Raw genomic sequence first — 26,614 nt, 5'->3', positions numbered from 1 at the left:
AGCTGCATGTCATGATCTGACAGTCCATTTATTACAGGTTTTATTATATGATTTTGTTCCTTTGATTTGTCTATTTGTCAGTATGAGTTAGATTGAAAGACAACATCACTAACTGCAGTAAATGTTTACTGGAAGATTGCATTAGAAAATCTGTATTAAAGTCACCAGCAATCAAAATTTCTTTGTTTCTTCCTGTTGAATTACCCAAAATAGTTTCTAGATGGTTTATGAATAGATTATAATTTTCTGCAGGTGCTTGGTAAATAGTTACTATTATATAGGATCTGTTATGGAACTCTACTTCTGTTGCACATGCTTGCAGATGCTGCTCTAAACAGAATTTAATAATGTCAATGTTCTTGAATTTATGGCAGTTTTTATAAATGTGGCAACTCCTTCTCCATCCATATCTACTCTGCAGAAGTAGGAAGCTAGCTTAAATCCTGAAATGTCTAACATATCTATACCAGTGGTCACTTGATGTTCAGAGAGGCAGAATATGTCAATTTGGTTAGATGAATTCATTTCATCGATACAAATGAGTAGTTCATCAACTTTGTTTCTGAGTCCCGGAATGTTCTGGTGTAATAAAGAAAACTGATACTGCATACTAATGGGATTATAACTGCTTTGGTGAAGATGAACTGGCAGTTTCTGATTACTTTCTGTTAAACATTGTTTAAATGGAGGCTGTATGCTAAACTCTGACTCCAGTTCTCCTATTTTCTCAAACTAAGTGTGTCTGCCAATCTCTCTTAAAACTCGTTTTCTATCCCCCTTCCCTCTCCTAAAAAAGGCATCCCTCCGACACCTGTGACCACTGGTATTTTACCACTTGTGACAGTGTCCCCCCTTAAGTTTTCTGCAATCAACCCAGACAGTTTTCCATTCCCTTTCCTATTGAGGTGAAGGCCATGCCTTGTGTAGTCCCACCTGTCAACAGCATCCACAGGAATCAAACCAATATGGGACCCTATATCCTTCCTAAGCAGCCACTCCAAGTTCACCCTCCCTACAGAAGAGTTCAAACAAGGCCGATCATGGCGTCTCAACACAGACACAAATCCCACACTCGTATGCTTCGTTGCTGATGCTATCTTCACCAGGTCCCTTTCTACAGAATATTCAGAGTCTCTGTTAATGCTACTTCCCGGACCACCCACTATAACCACGGCATCCTCCTTCGTGAAATCCTTGCACAAAGAACCTATCTCCTCTGTTACCTGACCCAGATCTGCACTAGGCTTGAAAAAGTTTGTGACCTGGTACTCTGGACCTAGATTTTCCTGCAGTAGTTGGCCAACACCTCTACCATGGGAACTACCTAAAAACAGAACTTTCTTTCTCTTTACAAATTTCCCTGCCTTTTTCAAGTCCTTCAAAGCTTGTTGTGCCCTTTCATGAGGCTCATCCGATTCTGACAGGCAACAGGTCAAATCTATTTTCAAGATTTATCACAAAGCTGTCTGATGCTCTCCTTTGCCTGTTCCCCGTATTACCTGTTGCCACTTCCCACCTCTGTTCACCCTTCTCCCTCTTTAACCTGTCCAGATCCTCCCTTGCCTTGTCTAGGTCAGCTTGAAGAGCTTCAATTTTCCCTTCCTGTTCCAGTATTTTCCTATCTCTACTACAGATCCTACAGTACCACTGGTGAGCCTCATTTACGTCCCCATTTCCCACGCCACTACATTCGCCCCAATGAAAGAAACTACAACATCCATCACACCATACCCCGGAACTAACGATCCTACGGCATGTCACACACATCTCACTCATGGCAAAAACAGAAATCGTATAAACTGATTTAAATACTGACTAATACGTAAACAAAGGACCCTAGAAACTATTCAGGCATATATAAATAAATTGAAAGAGTAATGAATAAAACAAACTGATGATTACACATAAGTTTAAGTCACTGTTTACGTACGATACGCGCGCGTGAAATTAAGCCTAAAATCTGTGCTATAGGAGCGAGAAGGAAAATAAACTTCTTACCACGTTTAATATTATTTAACACTTCCACTAATGTAACAACATTTACAATATATTTCTACCAACTGGAAACGTTTACCTATAAGTTTAATTCACTGGTTACTTACGATTCGCGCGCGTGAAATTAGGCCTAGGATTCGTGCTACAGGCGCGAGAAGAAAAATACGCTTCTTACACCGTTTAATATTATTTTATACTTCACTAACACTTCCACTACTTTAACAACACTTAAATTATATTTATAGCACCTGTAGACGCTTAAACAAAGCGTAATAACAACGCTTTTTCTAATTACTGAGTGCAGCAAAACTCGAAGAGTCTGCTTCGGCGCAGTTTTGCCAAACTAGCCAGGGGGTCCTTTTTTTTTTAAGCATCACTGACGATTAGCTTCTTCCAAGCTGGTCATAGAGAACGAACTGCAGAGCTGCTCTTGACAGATTTGTCCTTTATCAAAACGTTGTGCTCTCTCCACAGTTCCATTTCATAGGACTAATCTTCTGTTTCTATGATGGGTAGCTTGTCCCTAAAAATTCTAGTCCAGGAAGTAGAACTGACCTTCGCTGGTAATGTATGCAATAATGTACCGCATACCGAGGCAAAATTACTGAAATCTTTACAGCATTGAACAGTTGTACATACTTTGCTTCTCTAATCATATCGGCTGTTTCGTCAGAAGTCACTCATTGTGAAACCTTTTTGCTATTCTGTATTTTGCTGACATATAGATCACCAGGCACGTGCGAGTGGAAATTTTAAACTGACACTACCAACTATACTGTTTACCACTGCGTAGACAAAAGCCTTTAAAACCATCAGAAAACCACACAGTCATGGTCAGAGTCAGTGACAGATATTTGTCTTCTGCTGAAAGCAGGATCGTCGATATTACTCAGTCTTCTTCGTTTTATATGCACTATGTTGATTAAACCAAGGAGGAAATTACCTTGACTTATCCAATTTTAGTTCCAAAATTCAGAGTGCAGCTTCCATACGCCATTCTCTTCAACTACGGCAGTTATATTTGCATTTACAAGTAGCCTGCACAAAAGGAGTATACAAATCGATCAGGTCTTAATGAGACACAAAAGAAGTGATTACGACTCAATGTATCAAATAAATTTCGCTGCAGAAGGAAAATATGACTTACCAGTTTGTATGGAAGATTTCGGAGGTATTTTCTCATACTAAGAACTCCTAGTAACTCTAATACCAGATTAATAATACTGTAATGAACGGTTGGTCACAGAGTAAAAGCCAGTAACTCGGTGGCTTGTTGACTTACTCTCATATCAATGTCAGCTCACGGTTTACTACTACAAGTACCATCTTGCGTCGTTTGTAAGAACGCAGTCGCTCACTACTTTGACATTTTGCTATTTTTGTGCCACTGGCGACGTGTTGTACCACCTTTCCGAGAAAAAATCTGAAAAATGATTTGTTTCGACTTGCTATCTATCCCACTTCAGTGCCTTAATTAGTCGGAGGTGATCGAATACCGTCTCAGTCAGTTCCAAATTTATTTGTATAACTTTCAGGCCGTTTCCTCGTTTTCGAGTATTCCTGTGCTTACTTGTTAACAGTTACACTTCGATTGAGTTTTCTATAACGGAAGACACTGAATAGTGTACTACTAGAAATTGAGTATGTACACATCTTAAGGAGTGATATCAAAGCAGTTATTTATATGGGATATCAATAGCTGTAGTAGAGACAATGCGGATGGAAACACATAGTACATAAAAACGGCGGACAGTCCGAAATCTAGGAAGAGAATCTCTTTCCCATTTTTGATACACGAAGATGTACTTCATTTTCTTGAAGTAAACTTAATTCTTGGTGCGTTGCTTTCAGTGGTGATTCATTTTACTTCACTTTGAAACAATTAACTGGAGACGGTCGGTTACCCCTTTTATCTGCTTCAAATTGATTTCAATAACTTTTGCAGTTATCTTTGCATCCGAGTATACGAATATATACTTGATAATAATTACCTACAATTTAATTTTGTAGTCCTGTTCGCTTGCTGTTGTTTGTTGTGGTCTTCAGTTCTGAGACTGGTCTGATGCAGCTCTCCATGCTACTCTATCCTGTGCAAGCTCCTTCACCTCCCAGTACCTGCTGCAGCCCACACCCTTCTGAAGCCGCTTACTGTTTCATCTCCTGGTCCCCCTCTACTATTTTTACCCGCCACAATCCTCCTCAGTACTAAACTAGTGATACCTTCATGTTTCAGAATGTGTCCTACCAATCGATCCTCTCTGCTGGTCAAGTTGTGTCACAACTTTCTTGCCTTCCCAATTCCATACAGTACCTCCTCATTAGTTACGTGATCTGTCTATCTAATCTTCAACATTCTTCTTTAATACCGCATTTCGAGAACTTCTGTTCTCTTTGTGTCGAAACTATTTATCGTCCATGTTTCACTTCCATACATGGCTACACTCCAGACAAATACTTGCAGAAAAGTCTTCCTAACACTTAAATCTATTTTAGATGTTAACAAATTTCTCTTCTTTAGAAATTCTTTTCTTGCCAGTCCCAGTCTACATATTATATCCTCTCTACTTCGGTCATCATCAGTAACTTTATTGCGCAAATAGCAAAACTCATCTACTACTTCGAGTGTTTCGTTTCCTAATTTAATACCCTCAGTTTCGTCCGATTTATTTAGACTACATGCCATTATCCTTGTTTTACTTTTGTTGATCATCATCTTATATTCACCATGGAAGACGATGTCCATCACGGTCAACTGCTCTTCCAATTTTTTTGCTTTCTCTGACATAATTCGAGTGTCATCGACAAACCTCAAAGTTTTTATTTCTTCTCCCTGAACTTTATTTCGCACACCAAATTTTTCTGTGGTTTCATTTATTGCCTGCTCAAAGTACAATTGAATAACACCGGGGATAGTCTGCAACCTCATCTCACTTCCTTCTCAACCACTGTTTCCCTTCCATGCCCCTGTACTCTTATAACTACCGACTGATTTCTGTACAAGTTGCAAATAGCCTTTCAGTTCATGTATTTTACCCCTGGTACCTCCACAATTTAAAAGAGAGTATTCCAGTCAACGTTGTCAAAAGCTTTCTCTAAGTCTACAAATGCTATAAATGTAGGTTTTCCTTTTTTTAAACTATCTTCTACGATAAGCCATAGTGTCAGAATTGCCTCGTGTGTTCCTGCACTTCTCTGGAACCGAAACTGTTCTCCGAGGTCGGTTTCACCAGTTTTTCCATTCTTCCGCAGAGAATTCGTATTTTGCAATCATGACTAATTAAACTGATGGTTGGTTAATTTCACATCTGTCAACAACTGCTTTATTTGGAGTTGAAATTAATACTTTCTTAATAAAGTCTGAGGGTGGTTCGCCTATCTCATACATCTTGCACACCAGAAGGAAGAGTTTTGTCATAGCTGACTCTGCTAAGGTTATCAGTAGTTCTGACGGAATATTGTATACCCCTGGGGCCTTGTTTCGACTTAGATTTTCAGAGCTCTGTCAAGTTCTTCTCGCAGTATCATATCTCCCATCTCATCTTCATCTACGTCCACTTCCCTTTCTATAACTTGCGTGCTATATACTCCTTTCATGTTTCAGCGTTTTGTGTTCACTTACCGACTTTGAATAAATATTCTAGTGGAAACGGAAAATGAATACCTTCTCTGGCTTGATTTGGAAACATTACGCATATACTGGGCTCTGAAAGAAGGTAATAAGGACAATGATCAGAGTACCGTGTTCAATTTGAAAAGCTGAATCCACAACAGCTGTACTTGCTAAAAGTTTCGTGCTTAGTGTGAGCGATTGGATCACCGTATGGGACCCCCACCTAAGGGGAGGAGGAATATGAGGTCCTGAGGCGACGTTAGCTGCGGTGGACGGAGGGAAACGGGTGGGGGGGTGGGTGTGGGGGGGGGGGCGGGGGGGGGCGCTGGGTTACATCACCATCCATAATTTCAAAATTTCAATTGTGCAATACTGTAATGTCAGTGTCCTTCTGTAAGGAACTAACTTCAATTCTTGTCGTTATATTGACGGATGATGTTTTTGAAACATGCGGTGACATTTGAAAGTTCTGTTCTGACCTAACAGCGACATTGTTCTCTAAAAAACAGAATCAAAAAATTCGAATTCGTTTCACATTAAAACAAACATATTTGAATTAATTTAGTAAAACTTTATTTTGGCACTTATTTCTTAACAAATGTAACGTAATATTCTTATTATCGTTCTCTCATTTATAAAATTGTTCACTACATACACACATTTAAAAAATAAGCCTGAGTGTAACAAAACAATGTAAAAAAACAGAGTGTAATTCAAATTCGAGATAAACAATTCTTTGAAAGAGGCTACTATTACTAAAAATGTATATAGAACAACTGGCAACTGATGTTATAGCACCAAATATGTTTTTGCTGCACAAATTTACGAAAATAAATAATATATCTCGCCATACACCAACGTTCTGGTACAGTCCATACGAAAAATATGTGCAAAGTTTTGGAATCTATGTTTTCTAGTCGAATTTATATGACACACGTGACATGTGAAATACGCAAGATGGCTTTTATATGTAAATATAAGTAAATAACCTAATGGGTTAGACAACTAACACAATTAACCGGTTTTGTCCCCCCTTCTACACTGGCATGATAAACACTATAAGTAGAAGGGAGATGGCGTTCTCACCCCAATTTTGATATAGAATTTATCCTCAAATTTATTAAACTGATCAGTAATCACACCCTGTCCCACGCCCCCTCCCCCCTCCCCCCCCCCCCCAGTTGATGTCCCACGTTTTTCTCAGCCTGTACACGAGCCCCATGCTCCCTCCCCCTCTCAACCCTCCCCCAACCTACCTGTTGGCGGGAATTTCGAATTTTGTCCGGAATTTCTTTGGCCCAGGCCCGTGCTGACATCCCACCCCAGCTCCCAAGCAGGAACTAAGGGGAAATTAAAAATGGCAGTGTCGTTTCCAGGACTCGAACCCTGATTCTACTGGACGGAATCTCCAAGTGCCCCCCCCCCCTCACCTCCCCCCGACACACACACACACACACACACACACACCCACAGATGGAAACTGTCCAGATGGGGGAGCGGAAGTTTAGAATAGTGTAACTTTTTTATTTTGTGTGGGAAACTGACACAGATATCGATACTAATTATGTAATTAATCATACAGATCAGGTCTAATTACACAACCATATGCACAGCACTACACAAAGACGGCATAAAATTTTAATACAACTGAAAAATAGGCGATGCCATACAACTGGTGTTATCCTGCTGGGAAAAAATTTCGCAGTACCACTCGAAGCTAATGGTAGACACACTAAAACTTTACCCTTCACCTACAAGCTGGCAGGAAAAAAGGCCGTGGTGCAAGGTACTATTTTATTCTTTTTGGGGGAAAATATTTTGAACTGACGAGATGTTCGTTTTGGATAGAGAGGAGTTTAAAAAGTGTATTATCTATAACATACAGCATCTATCGTTGTTTGATGTCAGAGTTCATTGCAGATTCCTACTCAGAAACCCCCCTACAGCACAGCTAACTGATGCGAATACACGATACCACAACTGATGGAAAAAACAGCATCACAGTTCTAATTACGCTTCGAAATTGTAGTGAAAAAACCAGCACTCGTAATGAATGGGTCGCAATGCAGCACATGTACTGAGGAAAACAGAGTCCTAAAGCACGGGAAAAGGGGCAGTAGTTGAATGTGCGTTCTCCTCGTTGTAGAAACTGCCGAAATTCGAGGCCTTCTGCCTTCCCTCCCTCCCTCCCTCCCTCCATCCATCCATCCACAGGGAGGACACAGACTTTTCCAAATGGCCATTTACTTCGCCGACCGCATCCCGAAACGTGCTGACTGCTGTCCGCCTTGAGGCCACGGTCCTTTGCCGACACAAAAGAGGGCAGAGGTGACTAAACAATGGGAGATAAAGGGACGGCCACTTCGACTGCAACTTGTTCGCTTGACACAGCCGCCCCTAGCGGTTAGGCGGAGCACCTGCGGTGGCGACCTGACACAGACTAGGCCTCTCGTTCTGTGATGGAAAACACTTTCATTTAATGTGAACAACTCTGTCTTGCAACCTTTTAGAAGCATTTTGGGATAGACCAGACTCCTCTGGAACAACAACGAAATTCTGAAGAAAAGTCCAGATGGACCACAGCACCCGGCTTTCCACCATCTGGCCACTGCCTTAAGGAGACGCCAGCACAGTAGCATGTATAATCAACTAAAAATTGGAGATAAAAGGATGGCCACCTCAATCGCAACTCGTTCATCTAAAATACAGCGACAGAGCACCCAAACACCACCTGCTGGACTGAGAGTGGCTGTGTCTGGCGACCACCCACAGCAGACATGTCCCCCCCTCCCTTTCCCGTCCCCACACCCCACCTGCTGCAGCTCGCTGTGCTGGAGTACAGTTGTATTTGACACTGACACATCTATAATCAAGCATCTTTAAAAAAAAAAGGAAAACACGATTGAGACGACAACAAATGTCCTCTTTCCACGAAAATGGGCGCAGTTCATTTACTTTTAGTTTTATGAGCTTTTACATTAAACTACAGGATACAATCCTCATCTTATATTGGTAAGAAAAGGTGGTCGCTACGCTTTCAGCTACCTAGTTTCAACTAATTTTCAAGGTCATCCAACCACTCACTTCCTCATCCGAAATATATGCATAAAGATCGTTGTATATAGGAATTGTCTTAGGATTTTTGGTATGTTAGCAAATAAGACACGTAAATATCCTCGTACAAAGTCTTTATTAACTTCTGCATATGCAAGTACACACAGAAAACAACCCTTTCCTTATTTTAGTTAGGTGTAGTTTTAATAAAGTCCAATTTATTTTTTAACTTATAACTTTAATCCACATCTGAATCATCTATTTCTTCCTCCAGCCAGTAGTGTGACAAATACAGAGGAGTTATATGCTCGAATTCTAATACATATTTAATTTTAGTCCTGTAAAATACTTGTTTTAAGGCTTTAACTATTAGCTCAGTTCCTTCCTGCACTCCATCTAGGCAAGAGCATCCGGGGATTTTAATTTTACCTCGTATCTCATCCAAGACGCTATTGTTAAAACGTTCTTCGTCTTCCTGTGTGTATGTCAGCAACTCATCTGCTCCACATTCTTGCGGGAATTCTGTATAGAACAGTAGGTTCATAACTTTTGCGAATGAGTGATCATTAAATGTAGTTATTCCATCAGTTTTAAACTCACCAAATGACTGTTCTCTTGTTAGGTGGACAACTTCCAGCTCGCCACACTTAGATAGAAATAACCACCCTTTTTAAGCCGATCCAAATGGGAAAAGAGCTTAATAAACACAGTTTTTCGAGTGTCCTTCAATATAGTAAACGTTCTCGATTCCGCTGATTTCAGCCAGTACACCTACACATGACCAGTTTCCATTACTGTTTATTGTAAATGCCAAAATTTTGTATCCTCCCTCCGTAGTCAGATTTTTCCATACAGTGTGTTTAAATCCGTATGTAAACTTGGTCATGCGCCCATTTCAGTAGTAGTTACCGGTGTCGTGGCGTTAACATTGGCACATGCATGGGTCGTTGGCTATGGAGGCCCATCGTTAGGAGTGTCCGGTGCACTATGTGTTCAGACACACTTGTATTCTGCCCAGAATTGGAATCTAACATTAGTTAAGCCACAATTCGCGGCCTGCCCTTTTTTACCAGTCTGCTCAGCCTACGATGTCCTAGCATCTGTATTAATGGGTGGACGCCTAACCCCATGACCTCCGGACGTTGTTTCACCGTGGTTTTCCACTTGTTGAAGACTCTCGCCACAGCACTGCTCGAACACCCGACAGGTCGTGCAGTTTCCGAGATGGTCGTGCTGAGCCTCCAGGCCTTCACAATCTGGCCTCAGTCGAACTCGGATAAGTCGCTTCTCTTCTCATCTCATACACGAACAGCACGCTCACTGATTCGAAACGCATCTGTGTGTGCCTGACCAGTAGTCATGCCTCGCCAGCTGATGTTACTACCGCCTGGACGGATTTATGTCCATAGCACATCGGTGGTCATAATGCTCTGACTGATCAATGTATATTTATATATTACATACATTAAAAATATACAGACCATGTCTGTCCAAATATTCATTTGAGTATTTTGTGAATATATGAAGTAAATGGGTCAAGAACTTTTCGAAATTTTGGCAACAACGTTTACAACTTATATATTAAACATTTATTTATATTTTATATATATTAAGAAATAATTACAAATGACAGAAAAGAAGCCACAGAAGCCCTAGAGATATTGCATGAAATCGCAGCCAGAACAGGACTACAAATATCATATGCAAAAACCCAGTAGTGGACACAAAATCTACAGACAGAAGCCCATTAATAACAAAGTACGGAAAGATAACACAAGTAGAAAGTTTAAAATACCTGGGAGAGATTATACAGAAAACAGGACTGAATTCAAAAGCTAATGAAGAAAGGGTTACAAAACTACAAAAAGCATACAGACTTACATGGAACCATTACAATAAAAGATATAATTCCGTCAGTGCCAAATTAAGACACTACAAAACAGTAGTCTTACCTGAGGCCTTTTATGCCTCAGAAACAACATTAATCAGAGGAAGAACTAAAATCAAGGAAATGGAAAAGCAAGAGAGGAAAATTCTGAGAAAGATCTATGGGCCAGTTCAGAGACAGGGGATCTGGATAAAGAGACCAACAAAGGAATTCTACAAACAGGCAGAGACAATTACAGACAATATCACAAAAAGAAGGGCAAAATTCTATGGCCACATTCATAGGATGAATGAAAATAGGCTGACTAAGAAGATTTTTAACATAGTGATGACGAATAAGGTGAAAACTAACTGGGTAAAAGAAACCATGGAAGACCTCAAAAATCTAAACATCTCCACAGAAGAAATATCCAACAGAGGAAAACACAGAGAAAAAATCCACAAACAGAAATTCGAAGAAACACCAAAAGAGAAGAAATCAAGAAAGAAGCGGACAGAAGAGAGGAAGAAGAAACACAGTGAATTTATGAGAGGTTTTTGGGAAGAGAAAAAAAGAGACAGAAAAAAGTGCCATGAATTTGAAATGTAACAATTTATGTACCATATTGTCATTGTGAATATTGATTGTGTTTTAACGCTCTCCTTAATGGGAATTAACAATAATAATAGTAATAATAATAAATTATTAAGAAAGGCTCTTTGAATGTAGTTATCGTATGGTGTAAAAATTTGAAGTAAATCAGTCAAGAACTTTCGAAAATCTTTACTAGTAACGTTTCTTAATTATATATTACACATTTATTTGTATATTATATACATTAAAAGACATCTTTCTGTATTTTTGTCAATAGCGTGTCCCCTATAAACAGTATATATACACTACTGGCCATTAAAATTGTTACACCACGAAGATGACGTGCTGCAGACGCGAAATTTAACCGACAGGAAGAAGATGCTGTGATATGCAAATGATTAGCTTTTCAGAGCATTCACACAACGCTGGCGCCGATGGCGACACCTACAACATGCTACATCGACATCGACATACATACTCCGCAATCCACCATACTGTGCGTGGCGAAGGGTACCTCGTACAACAACTAGCATCTTCTCTCCCTGTTCCACTCCCAAACAGAACGAGGGAAGAATGACTGCCTATATGCCTCTGTACGAACCCTATCTCTCTTATCTTTGTGGTCTTTCCGCGAAATATAAGTTGGCCGCAGTAAAATCGTACTGCAGTCAGTCTTTTCTAAATTTCCTCAGTAGCGATTCACGAAAAGAACGCCTCTTTTCCTCCAGAGACTCCCACCCGAGGACCTGAAGCAATTCCGTAACACTCTCGTGATGATCAAACCTACGAGTAGCTGACATGAGGAAAGTTTGCAACCGATTTCTCATACACAAACAGCAGTTGACCGGCGTTGTCTGGTGAAACGTTGTTGTGAAGCGTCGTGTAAGGAGGAGAAGTGCGTACTATCACTTTTCTGACTTTGATAAAGGTCGGATTATAGCCTATCGCGATTGCGATTTATCATATCACGACGTTGCTGCTCGCGTTGGTCGAGATACAATGACTGTTAGGAGAATCGGTGGATTCAGCAGGGTAATACGGAACGCCGTGCTGGATCCCAACGGCCTCGTATCACTAGCACTAGAGATAACAGGCATCTTCTCCGCATGGCTGTAACGGATGGTACAGCCACGTCTCGATCCCTGAGTCAACAGATGGGGACGTTTCCAAGACAACAACCATCTGCTCGAACAGTTCGATGACGTTTGCAGCAGCGTGGACTATCAGCTCGGAGACTATGGCTGCGGTTATCCTTGACGCTGTATCACAGACAGGAGCGCTTGCGATGGTGTACTCAACATCGAATCTTGGAGCACGAATGGCAAAACGTCATTTTTTCGGATGAATCCAGGTTCTGTTTACAGCATCATGATGGTCGCATCAGTGTTTGGCGACAACGTGGCGAACGCACATTGGAAGTGTGTATTCGTCATCGCCAAACTGGCGTAAAACCCGGCGTGATGGTATGGGGTGCCATTGGTCACGGTCACCTCTTCTTGTTCGGATTGACGGCACTTTGAACAGTGGACGTTACATTTCAGATTTGTTACAACCCGTGGCTCTACCCTTCATTAGATCCCCGCGTAACCCTACATTTCAGCAGGATAATGCACGACCGCATGTTGCATGTCCTGTACAGGCCTTTCTGGATACAGGAAATGTTCGACTGCTGCCCTGGCCAGCACATTCTCCAAATCTCTCACCAACTGAAAGCGTCTGGTCAATGGTGGCCGAGCAACTGGCTCGTCACAATACGCCAGTCACTACTGTTGATGAACCGTGGTATCGTGTTGAAGCTGCATGGGCAGCTGTACCTGTACACGCCATCCAAGCTCTGTTTGAATCAGTGCCCAGGCTTATCAAGGCCGTTATTACGGCCAGAGATGGTTGCTCTGTGCATTGTTTTCTCAGGATCTGTGCACCCGAATTGCGCGAAAATGTAATCAAATGTCAACTCTAGTGTAGTATATTCGTCCAATGAATGCCTGTTTATCATCTGCATTTCTTATTGGTGTAGCAATTTTAATGGCCAGTAGTGTATATTTATATACCATACATATCAAAATATGTAGTCTATGTCAGTCCAAACGTTTACTGAGTATTGTTTAAAAACTAAAAGTAAATTGGTCGCGAAGTTTTCGAAATTTTTTGTAACAACGTTAAATAGGTTTGTATTTATATAACAGGACACTTTTTAAGTGTATACTATGTACCATGTGTAAGTAAATCGAACACGAACTCATCCATATTTTTGCTAGTAATGTGGCCTCTTTATATACATATATAAAATATCTAAACTACATCTGTCCAAACGTTTATTATAGTATTGTGTAAAACTCTGAAGTAAATTGGTCAACCACTTCTCGAGATTATTGGTAAAAACGTTAACCAAGGCCCTGTCTTCATATTGAATTCCAGATACATTAAATTACTGTAAGTTAATAATTATAATATACAAATAATAATATTCACTTAAGACTTTTGTGTATATTGCAACGTTATAACAGTCTGAAACATGGACAGAAGAGTTGAAACTCATATTATGGTGGACTATTGTCGAATTATATCGTTAACTATCAGCCTGCCCCGGCATCATATGGTTGTCACTAACTGTAAGTATCCGTGGCCAGACCAGTTGTTTATAGTACTTAGTGATATGCACAAACTTTCCTAGTGCATTAATCTATTTGTCATTTAATATCGCATCATTCCCCTACAGTAGCACTAATATTATCTTCCACATAGAGACAGAGAAACGCGACGAGTACTTCAATTTATAATGTGTACAGACATACATAAAACTTCCTCATGAAAACCTTGTGAGTAGTTGCTGAGATTAGCCTTTACAAGCAGACAGAAGAAAGCGCCGTAGTAATTTAATTTGTAGTGTGTAAACGTTCTGGTCCAGCTTGGTGGCTGTCTGGAGTTGGGGCGGCTGTTTACAGATTCTCCCGCCAGATGCTGTCTCCTCAAGAGCTCACCAGCTCACATCTTCCATCAGTGTCACTATACGTCACTCCGGAGACCAGTTAAATGTGGAACAGATAACAATGTATATATTGCACACTTATCATTCCTATTAGAAATAACTCGTATGTGCAGATCTTCCTCGTGAATCAGCCTATCTAGTAGTGTAAACACTATCAAAGTATCTATAGCAGTTCCTTAGATTACCCATAGCACAGAGAAAGAAAAACGCGTCGTGGGACTTTGATATACAATATGAACATACAGTTAATATGCATGCTGGCAAAAAGCGCAAACTGCCCATTTGATTTGACAAACGCAGCGCTATTTTCCTGTTCGCAGAAACGCTACGGATGTACAGTCCCGGTTCGGCGCTAGACCGAGTGTGCGTGCGTCCCTACCAGCTGCCGGACACAGAGACCTGCCGAGGTGTTCAGGTGAGACCAGGAGAGATCGTCGGGATTCCCGTGTACTGCATCCACCATGACGCCAAGTACCATCCAGACCCAGAAACTTTCGACCCGGAACGCTTCAGTCCAGAGAACAAGCACCGCATCAAGCCCTTCACATTCCTGCCCTTCGGATCAGGACCTCGTGTGTGTATTGGTAAGCAAATACGTGTATTTTGAAAATTACTACCTCACCACTCTCTTCGTTTAAGGGGTAGGTGAGTCGTTTGTTCCGGACACAGAGACCATTGTTAATAGCATTTTCTTGTTTTTCCGCTGTCTGTTTTAGCATTTGGTCTATGTGAAAAAGTGTTTTTTTTTCTTTTTTTTCAGTCACAGTCAGACGTTGGTCCCTGAAGGTCCTCTAACCCAGATTTATTGGGCTGAATAAAGCCACACCGGAGACGAAAGAATTTGTAGCGTGTACCTACCTCATTTACACTGTCACGGAAGTGTAAGTTTTAGTTCCTCGGCGGGTGGTGCGAAACAGTTTGACGAGCACACGGTATGACACAACACCCGCGTTGTCAATTAAAAAGGCAAGCCGCTCTGTACGTGGTACGTTCTACGCTGCGAAGTGTGCCTCGAGCTGGGCGATGTATTCTGGCCAGCGTTCAACGTCAGCATTGAAGGCACGAAATGGCGGCGACGTCGGCACAGGCGGTGGCGTTGGAGGCGCCGTAGTAGCTGCAGTCTGTAGCGTGACCAGTCCATTTACAGCAGCAAGCAGCTGCGCATTTGCTGAGCCAGAAAACGTACAAGATCGGACAGCGAAGTCTGTTCCTGAGGCGAAGCCGTATTTTACACAAATGAAAGTTTTATAGCGAAAGGTGGGTGAAGTCACACTGGCCTAGCACGAAAAGAAAGCAGTACCGAGAAAAAAAACGATTAGAGGAGAGGACAGGAAGAAAGTTCTTAGTCCCATCCTCGTCGCCACTTTTTGTATCCCGCCTGGTAGGCGGCGCATGGCTCTGCTCCTGTAAACTGAAGGGTTGGCCGAATGTAGGAAGCGAGTAGAAGTGGGAAACGGTGAAGTACTGCGGTACTGCGTGTAAGTTAAAATTCCTTTACTGGTGTATGAACATGTACAAATTATAATATTACTTAAATTTGGCTGAGATGAGCACGTAGGTCCGAAGCCGTACAGGTATCAACGCTAAGAGCTACTGGTAGTGAGACAAACTATCTTTGAACTAACAAGGTCTGTAACGACCTGCCTCCTAGGAAGTAAAAGCTAAGTTGCTAGGTCGTCTCCTCGGAATCAAATGCATCGAATCTGGAGCGGCGCTCGGAGAGCTGCACAGCGCCGGTTAGAGGGCTCTGTCGTCGGTGTCGTAGTGCCAACCTAGCAGAGCGCACCTACGTTGTGGCATCGTAGCTATCGTTACCACATTCCCCATTTGCCTTAGGCCGTCTTCTGCAGTACCCACAGGTTGTACGTAGTCAGACTCGGTGGTCTAACGGTAAAACGCCTGCCTTTATGCGGAGAGTTTGCGGCATCGAAAGTCAGAAAATTTTCTGTCTGCCTTTAATGTAGTCTATACCTCTCAACGCTGTAAGAAGTCGCTAGAAACAGCCAGAGGCTCAGATTCCATGTTTAACTGTAAGCTGTTTACGTGTTTTTGGCCTGTGTCAGATGGCGACAGTCAAATCAGTGCGGGTGTTTTGTGACAAATATACTCCACGACTAAATAAAAGGGCTTGAAATAAATAGAGTGTAGTCCTCCCTTACTTCCCCGAGCAGCACACCGCAGTCTGAGCGGTTTTTGAGCAAAAAACTTCAATCTGGACAAACTGGGAGTGAGTCAACAAATAACTGGACAAATTCATCTGTACATGCATTATTTTGTTGGAATTTGAATTAGGCGCCAATTTCTTCAGGAGGGTTAGATTAGTGGACGAAGCCCAATTGACCTATTTTACCGCCAAATTTCAAACTTCCCGCCATTTTTTCTTGAGGGTTAGGTTAGTGGACGTACACCAATTGAACTATTTTCCCGCCAAAATCGGTTATCTTGGATGACTTCATGCACTGTTGCCAAGTCTACATGCCGCCATCTTGGACGTTGTCAGCGCCGCCATCTTGAATAAATTTGCTAACAGTGGAATGTGGGGTGACGGCCCTGTAGCCCCACTACACTCGTTTACCTCAAAAGGTGGTTTAGAAGAAGTGAAACACGCTTTCACTTTCATATCACAGGCTTGGAGAGTTTTGACTAACGAAAGATTTCCCTCAAAACTTATTGCTTCTTACTATCATTAAGGAATAGAGACTTCCGTCATGATCTCGGTAAAAAGGGAACCAAAAGTGATAGCTCGATTTTTAAGGTGACATCTCTGTGAGTAAATCTACACATAGCGTTTTAAATTAAAAGATACAAGAAAGGAATTCATTCCTAAGCTGTAATCAAAACCTCGATTTTTAAGTTGACATCTGTGAGTATATCTACACACAGAGTTTGATATTAAAAGATACAAGAAAGGAATTCATTTATTAGCTGCAGTCAAAAGTGTGCGCAGTGGCACACCAAAAACAACTTTATCGTATACTAACTACAGGTTAGAAAACCATATAATTTATTAAACAACTATCAATTGTATGGCTGTTATTTATCTTTCGATATAGAAACTAATGTCACCATCAGAATTATGCCACAAGCTGTAACAGAACTGAGAAAAGGTTTACATATGGATCTTCCATTTCCATTTGCTGCAAAAATAATAGTTTAACAGTCTCTGATCCCTCTGAATAGAGAGTTTCGATGCTCTTTTTGTGGACTCGGTGTTCGAGAAGCCATACCCGTCCAATAGAGATACATTTCCAGAATACATTCGTAATGCTTAGGCCTTATTTCCATGTAACCTGAGTATCTTCCACTTCGTTTCACGCGCAACAGAGCCCACTGCTATCCTACACGCGTTCCCTGTTCGACTAAAAAGCTACTACTTTCTCTTATCATGTAGTTGACGAGTTATGTGATCGCGGACACCACATGTAAACTGTAGAAATACCTTGGCGAACAGTCAAAATGACGGATAGAGAGGTTGCAGATAGCGGGGGAGAGGTTTACAAACAAAATTTTTCTTTACATTTTACGACTATGTACTCCACCTTCAGGTTGAACAGCCTTTCCAGGCCAACGTTGCATATCTCATCACAGCGTACAATTGAATCGGTCGGTGGAAGAACGTGTTAACCCTCAGTTTAATAGGGATTTCTTTGATCACACTTAGGTATTGCGTTTTCGAATACACCATGTGCTGGTAACACCTAGTTCTATGTGCAACACAAGAAAATGCTGTCTACAATATAAATTTCCCCATCTTATTGTATTTATGTTCTTGTTTTTGTATTCAACCAAATATCTCGCAGTAAAGCAAAATATACTCTTCTCAGTCAGCAGTTTCTTCGGGCAACCCCTACAGTGTTAATGTGGCACGAAGGTCTGTTTCATTGCACGCCCTCATCGACCAGGGACAGCTATTACTTTGTATTGCACACGACTGATGGCTAAGTTATGTTTTGTTTCTACCTATGTAGCAGGGTTGGCCATTTGTCATACCCTAAGATACAAATCCACCTATTTTTCAACTTCTTATTCATTTCACCCATCAATTACTTGGTCTACATTGCTTTTACCCTCTTCACAATTCCAAAGTTATCTGTTACAGTCCTTCCTCCAGTAGCGTCTTTATGTGACAGTACTAAAACGTTTTTCCCCTACAACATAACGAAGGGTTTTTTCCACTTCTCATTCTTCTTTTGATGTCAGCCATCCTAACTTTATGTAGTACAATCTGCCCGCATCTTTGTCTCCAAATAACTGTTTTCTACGTGGCTCATTCTTGATTTCAATTTTTTACCGGGAGTAGTTAAAACGTACGAACAATTGTCTTTTCGCCTGTGTTAGGGTTTCACAAGGTTAACTTCTGCTGCTGTAGCAATTCCTATCACCGTGTTACAGAGCACTTTTTTTGTCTGTTCCCTCTGCAGTTAGAGTTCTCATCTATCAGAACTCCTTGGGCTTTTATTTGTTCTATGCTGAGGCTCCTAAATACCAAATATTTCATTTCTGTTTTGTGTGTGAGATGTATAGTTTCAGATCCCACTTTATATATTCTTCAGGAGGTTTTCTCTCAAGACATTCAGTATCTTCTCGATCTTCTGCTGGAACTACCAGGTCATCATCAAACAGCAAATTATGTAGGCTTATATCTTCACTGATATTGTACATCCGTTTGCCTACACTTCCTAGACAGTGTTTTAAAGTTTCGCTATCATAGTTTTCGAATAATTTTGCAGAAATGCTCCTACTTTCTCTTAGATCCTTTTTGCAGGGAAGTGATATGAAAATCCTGTGAGTGTCTTAATTTTACTAGTATTATTTTTCTATAAACTTTATATGGCATTCGATGTATACCGTTTAGCTACACAGCCGCCTACAGTTCGAATGCTGGTACACAATCATATACTTTTTAGATGACTAATACCAAATGTAGGTATTTTACGTATCTAAAGATTTTTTTTCTGGTTGATTAAGAATAAACAGTTCATTCACACATGATTCTCCATCCCTAAATCCACTGTGATATTCAAGTTCTCTTATTTTTGGGTCAGTTCTTTCCGTCACGATTCTTTCATAAAGTTCAGCTGACGAAGTAGTAGCACTCAGCTCTCAATAACTTCTTGCACACAAATAAAGTTTCTGTCTGCTCCTTTCTATTCTGTTAGTAACGATTCTCCACATATACGTGTGGTAAATAGATTAACAGATCAACTGACTGACTAAAAGAGTAAATATAAAGATGTTCAGTAACAGAAAAGTTTACATCAGTGTAAGACATACAGAAGTGTAATCAGGAAGAAGTGTAACGACTCTAAATCGAAATACCAAACTTTAACTGTGAAGAAATGAAACTGGAAACAGCCGTCGTAAGCGCAGATTCAGCACACAGAAACAGCAAGATAAATGTCAGAGAATATAAAATCAAAGTCAAATAGAAAGTGGAAAGAACAGACTGAGGGCCTCCACTAGGGGTTGGTACTGGTGGGCGTCTCTCCTAAGAGTCGTGATACGAGTTTTCTTTGGTGTATAGCAAGATATTACCAGTTTCATCTTTTGAATGTGCAGATAATAGTTAAACTTAATAAATGTTGTAAATGTTGCTCATTAAATGGTTCACGTGACACTCAGTTCTAACGGAATAGTTTTTTGTTTGTTTGTTAAAACTGAACTTTACTGTTGAAACTGGCCGTCACGTGAAACATGTGATGAGCACCAGATGCTTGTGCTGACACCAACACTGCTTTGGAAAAACGAAATGACAGATTTATATACTAAAACAGTAGAGAAAATGTTCCTGATGGGCTTGTGTGTGTGTGTGTCTCCTGTATTTGACACTTTTAATTTTTTGCAGCGCAGAGGTTCGCGCTGATGGAGACCAAGGTGGTGTTGCTGTACCTGATGTCCAAGTTCAGCTTCCATGTGGTCGCCAAAACGCCGGTGCCTCTGCAGATCCAGCCAAACAGTCTCACACTCTCTATCAAGGGTGGCGCCTGGATCGGCATTCGGCGAAGATCTTAAGGAAAAATCTCTTACATTTCTTCACACAGAAGAGTGAGAGGATAGGAAATTTGATACTTCATTAAATTGTATGTAAATTTTACTAACAGTCCCATCATATGTCATGTTCCGCATACATTATGTACGACGGAATGCACCGTACGAGCATTACCGTGTACGTCGAGTGGCGACTGTGTGGTGGGTTACGGTACACTCTCTTGTAAAACTGAAATAAATTGTGATAATGTAACGCAACATTATAAAAATTAACAGACGATGCTTCACAAGGAGACAGTAACCCAAATTGTACATGAGCATTAACTTCACAAACACGTTACTTTAGCGTAATAGGTTTCCTTCGATCTGTTATTATTTTTATTTGTACCGAACATGTTGGGTACGCTTCATTCAAATCGGGCCGCTTCTATTGCATAGGTTGCTAACGCGCGGTTCTGCGGCGGCTTTCGGTTCTGTGCAAGCTGGTTCGGAACCTGTTGACGGAATCATTTATTGTCAGTATCATTCAGCCGGAAAGGGGAGGAGAGGAATTGGCATAGGGTTCCTGATAACATGGATTGCGTTGGATTCCAGATTTTACCGCAGTGTATCACGAAGTGATGAAGTAGAACACTTTTCGTAACCGGTCCGTCTGTTGCGGCAACAAGACCGATGGCCCCTTGGGTTTCTACGAAGGAGTTAAATAAGAACACAGTAACTTTAAACTGTGCTATCGTGAACGGGCAAGAGGGCGGACTGAAATGATATCTGTTAAGCAATAACGGCTCATTCATAACAGTAACATTCTTCAGCACAACAAAATATTCTCCCTTGCGTGAAGCCCTTGCGGAAAATAATTACGTATACTGCATGAGGAAGATACTCCATTGGAAGATAAAGAGCACATATATGACTGTAGTAGTGTAGAGTCACATTTGTTTTGCACGAATTACAAATATTTCTGTCTGGACGACAAAAGTAAATATCGTTACTGAGTAAAGGCTCTTTAACGAATTAAATGCTTTTGTACATGTAGTAAATACTGTTTTAATGATTTCATGTTCATTATGTATTACTTTCCCTGAAAAATGTATCTCTTCTCTGATAAGAATATGTTTATTGATGTTCCCTAAAGGCATCAGTCGACCCTTACTTTAGTGTGTCAGCGAGAGCTTTATGGTTTCATTCTCTACGAAAGATGAATTCAACGACATGAAATGAACAATTTCAATGCTCTTGTCGAAATGGGAAAAAACTATAGCTACATCGGATAACATGTGCCGTTATGCATCGATGCAATCTTCGTATTATCTATGACAACGTGATTAATTTCGTCACAACGCTACTGACGTCTGAAGTTCGAGGACAATGACTCAGAGAAATGCAGATACTTTCAAAGATTTAATTTTCTTACATTTTGTCTTGTAATGAATCGTCATCGGATATCTGATCACGCTTGGCATTTGCGGAAGCATTTCTCAGCCAGGCGTGTTTCTAACTTCCTGTGTAATCAAACTATGTTGGCAACCAGGGCCGATTTTATTTCATTCGTGTTTTTTTTTCTTTTAATGTCCAATTATCGCTGCAGTCGTAGTATTTTCTGTTTATTTTATTATTCCTTCATTGTTACCGCTTAGCCATCATTTATAATTATACAACGTTCAGAAACTGCAGCATCATGAAGAGTGTGTCTAAAAACTTATCGAACTATTAATTTTATGATCTCTTAAACTGCCTCTTAAAATCTTTATCTTACCTTTGGAGTGCTTCGAAATTGAATGGAAAATCAAAATTTTCTAAGTTTCAGGTGGTAATATAATCATACACCCTAAGGGAAGAAAAACGACGCAGTACGAACGTATTATCCGAATGATACACATAATCCGTAGATGTGTATATTTGCAGACAAATAAACGATCAAAAATTCAGAAAAATAGGATGATTTATTCATGAGAAAGGACTTCACAAATTGAGCAATTCAACAGCTGGTTGGTCCACCTCTGTCCCTTACGTATGTAGTTAATCGACGTTGATTTGCAGAGTTATTGGTGTCCTATTCATGGATATCGTGCCCAATTCTGTCCAATTGGCGAGTTAGATTGTCAAAATTGAGAGATGATTAGAGGCCCTGAAGATTAGGCTCCAGACGTTCTCACTTAGGGAGAAATCCGGTGACGTAGCTGGCCGAGGTAGGATCTGGTAAGCACGAAGGCAAGCAGCAGAAAGTCACATCGTAGGCGGGCGGGCATTGCCCTGCTGAAATATGAGCCCAGGATGGCTCGCTATTAAGGGCAAAAAAGCTGGGCGTAGAATCTCGTCGGCGAAGAACTGTGCTGTAAGGTCCCCACAGAGGACAACCGTAGGGTCCGAAAGCAGGCGGCACTACCAGACTACCACTCCTGGCTGTTGGGCTGCATGGCGGCCGTCAGTCAGGTTGGCGTCCCATCGGTGTCCGGACGTCCAGACACGTCTACAGACACGTCTCCTGCTCTGAACCTCACTGACTGGAGCAGAGCTGCCCTCAGCACGTGGCTGCCGACCACCACACCGCCCGGCGACCTCTCGCTTCATGGCAGGAGCCCTTTGGTTTTCATCACCGGCACCCTCAGAACACAGAGGTACGCCAACGATATCCTACGCCTCGCTTTCTTACCCTTCATAACAAACCATCCTGAGCTTACATTTCAGCAAGATTACGCCTACCCCCACACGCCAAGGCTCTCTACTGCTTGCCTTCAAGCTTGCCAAAACCTACCTTGGCCGGCAAGGTCAGTCCGTCTCTCCCCTACGGAGAACATTTGAATCATTACGGGCAGGACTCCCCAAACATAACTTGATTTTGACGATCTAACGGGACAATGGGACAGTATTTGGCATGATATAGCTCGGGAGGACATCCAACAATTGTATCAGTCAATTCCGAGCCAAATAATTACTTGCATAAGGTCCAGAGGTAGACCAACGCTTACTGACTGGCTCAATTTGTGAAACTCTTTCTCTTATAATACTCTAGTTTTTCTGAAATGGCAATCATTTGTTTGTCTGTGCATGTACATCACATCTACCGATTTCCGTCCTTTTCGAATAATTCATTCCTGGTGTGTCCTTGTTTTCTCCTAGAGTGCATGTGCTGATAAGCCAAAACATTGCAACCACCGCGACGTTGGATGCAGCCCAGTGATGTTGCGGGCACGTGACGTGGTAACAGAACCATGTAAGAGGTGCAGTCACGGACGAGGGATCACCCTAACGAACATACGGGCTACAAATGGGGAAATACGCTGACATAAACGACTTTGACAAAGGACAGACTACTATTACGCAGAACATATAAACGAGTATCTCGAAATTGGCATAGCTGGTAGAATTTTCACGTGCTACTGTCGTGAGCATCTACGGAAAGAGGTAGAAGGACAGAGAAACTACCGCTAGGTGCTAAATGAAGTCCACGACTCTTCACAGAACGTAGGGTTCGGAGTTTTGCGTGGTCTGTAATGTAGGATAGACGGTGATCGGTGCCATCTCTGTCGAAAGTGCAGAATGCTGGTGCAGCCATAAGTGTTTTGAACACACCGTTAGTCGTACATTGTTGAACATGGAGCTCTGCAGCTGACCAACCTTACGTGTTCACTTGTTCACCCAACGACATCGTCAATTACGATTTCAGTGGGCACGAGTCTATCGGAATTCGACCGTCGAAAATGGAAACGTTTCGGCTCTTCGGGTGAATCACCTTTATACTACACTAGGTAGATGTAGCAGTATAATTGTCCATGTTTCGGATCCAGGGCCGTGCTACATTGGTTTGAGGACCACTCTAGTCAACTTGCGATGATATCTCGACATACAAATTCGCCTGATGTAAATCCCATGGAACCCACCTGGGTAACTATTGAGCGCCATCACCGCGTACGCTGATTACATGAACTGTGCTTAGGCATCCGATGCCACATACCTCCAAAAACCTACCAACAAACTGTCGGATCCCCGATACGTAGAGTCACTGATGTATTTAACCCCAAAGACGGACAAACAACTTATTAAGCATGTGGTCATTAGGTATTGGCTCATCTGTGTATTATTCACTCAAATATTTTATTCTTCCAATTCCAGATGTGGTGAGTTTTCCGTCATTTTGCGTCCAAGCGGCTATACAGTCAGAACAGAAGTAAAATATTTCTCATTTCGCCATTTTTCTCCCGATCGAAAATATATGATGATCTCTGACAGAAGTCGGTTACACAGATTAGACTGAGAAAAGGTTCCTAGTGGACGGAAACCACAGAAACGTTACTGACGCGAAACTGTTGTGACTGACATTAATTTCTCCGCTTCCGCACCGATTTCCTTTCTTCACGCCTCATGCCTCTTACTATTTGAACCTGCTGTGGGTATTCAGCACTATGTAGTGTTTTTTGTATGTAATCTTTTTTGTAGGCAATCTGCAGTTTCGTAGAATCCTCCCAAGTAATCGTAGCCAGCCATTTGCTTCGTATGCAGCTGGGCGTATACAGTCGTACCATCATATTCAATCTCTTGCACTTTGTCACTCACTAATATTTCTATTACATAAGCGACTGATAAACTCTGGAGTCAAGTATTCCACTCTTTTACGCATATTTTTACATCCTACCCAGCACAGGTAGAAAGTTTATGACCACTAGCGCCCAGATACCGACGGAACGAGCAGGCAGTTACGCAATAACGAATAACCAAAATATGTCCAGAGCGCAGCAAAGTGGTCTTACGCGTATGCCGCGTATTTGACAATCCAGGGTGTAATCCAAATCACAGTCAAAACCGTACTGCTCAGTGGTGCATAAGTTAAACGCTTCAGATTTTTTTTATTCGTGTCAAAAGCATCAATTACAAGGGAATTAAAAGAAATTAACAGTTATGAAACATGTAAGTAGACAGTGGACATTAACATGTAAACATGAAAAGGGGCAAAGAAATTTAGAACTAACTTGGTTTTGTCTAAACGTGAGCTACATTCGAAGCATTACAGTTAGCATACAGTTAGAAGTAATTGTACATAAATGAACATTCATAAATACACTCAAGTATAGACCAACAGACATTGAATTAAACTGTCTTCGCCCAGAAACGGGCAACGTCCAGGACGTTAGAACTGGCCAGCATCAACTCTTCTTCGGTGCACGATGACGGGCACAGATGGCAGTTGCGAGGGTGAGAAATCGTCTGCTCCTCTCCACTCTCACAAGTTGAGGGTCCTCCAGCGTATCCCCATTTTTCAAGAGCTTCCTTGCACCACCCAACAGCAGTTTGTAATCTGCTGAGGGACTTCCAAGTACACCAGCTCTCATTATCACCGGGACGTAGCTCTTCTCTTGGTTGTCTCCAGCCTACAGGAGCAGTCTCTACTCTCTTTCTCCACATGTCTAGCCTTTGATTTGTGTTGCTGATGTTTACATAGACCCTTACAAAACTTTTTTCTGGACTTCAAGCGAGACGGTACTGGCGAATGCCCAAATAATGGGCGAGTGTGAGATGTCATGGCTCTATGTCCTGCTTGAGCAGGTCCTTCACGCCTGATGTCGGACGGAGATATATCTGATAGATGATACAGGCACCCAGTGATTACTGGGCACGTGTCATTCAGAGAGATGTCCACGTGCCTAGCATGTCTACATCTACATCCATACCCCGCAAGCCACCTGACGGTCTGTGGCGGAGGGTACTCTGAGTACCTCTATCGGTTCTCCCCTTTATTCTAGTCTCGTATTGTACGTGGAAGGAAGGATTGTCGGTATGCTTCTGTGTGGGCTCTAATCTCTCTTATTTTATCCGCATGGTCTCTTCGCGAGATATACGTAGGAGGGAGCAATATACTGCTTGACTCTTCGGTGAAGGTATGTTCTCGAAACTTTAACAAAAGCTCGTACCGAGCTACTGAGCGTCTCTCCTGCAGAGTCTTCCACTGGAGTTTATCATCTCCGTAACGCTTTCGCGATTACTAAATGATCCTGTAACGAAGCGCCCTGCTCTCCGTTGCATCTTCTCTATCTCGTCTATCAACCCTATCTGGTGCGGATCCCACACTGCTGAGCAGTATTCAACCAGTGGGCGGACAAGCGTACTGTAACCTACTTCCTTTGTTGTCGGATTGCATTTCCTTAGGATTCTTCCAATGAATCTCAGTCTGGCATCTGCTTTACCGACGATCAACTTTATTTGATCATTCCATTTTAAATCACTCCTGATGCGTACTCCCAGATAATTTATGGAATTAACTGCTTCCAGTTGCTGACCTGCTATTTTGTAGCTAAATGATAAGGGACCTACCTTTCTATATATTCGCATCACATTACACTTGTCTATATTGAGATTCAATTGCCATTCCGTGCACCGTGCGTCAATTCGCTGCAGATCCTCCTGCATTTCAGTACAATTTTCCATTGTTGCAACCTCTCGATACACCACAGCATCATCTGCAAAAAGCCTCAGTGAACTTCCGATGTCATCCACAAGGTCATTTACGTATATTGTGAATAGC

General features: G+C 41.6%; 1 protein-coding gene across 3 annotated transcripts in view; it reads left to right on the top strand.

The window, feature by feature from the left end:
- Nucleotides 1–21,205, top strand: part of LOC126335591 (cytochrome P450 9e2-like) — a 75,230-nt gene extending 54,025 nt beyond the window's left edge. For 2 of the 3 annotated variants that reach the window (XM_049999033.1, XM_049999032.1), the window contains 2 exons: nucleotides 14,430–14,693; nucleotides 19,955–21,205. In XM_049999033.1, the coding sequence (XP_049854990.1) occupies nucleotides 14,430–14,693; nucleotides 19,955–20,121 (431 nt within the window). In that variant the 3' untranslated portion in view covers nucleotides 20,122–21,205. The remainder of the gene's footprint in view (nucleotides 1–14,429; nucleotides 14,694–19,954) is intronic. The other variant, XM_049999031.1, reaches the window with a different exon arrangement.
- Nucleotides 21,206–26,614: the final 5,409 nt, after the last annotated feature.

This window comes from Schistocerca gregaria, chromosome 2 (assembly GCF_023897955.1).
Source record: "Schistocerca gregaria isolate iqSchGreg1 chromosome 2, iqSchGreg1.2, whole genome shotgun sequence".
Classification (NCBI taxonomy): domain Eukaryota; kingdom Metazoa; phylum Arthropoda; class Insecta; order Orthoptera; family Acrididae; genus Schistocerca; species Schistocerca gregaria.
This window is presented reverse-complemented; position numbering and strand designations above follow the sequence as displayed.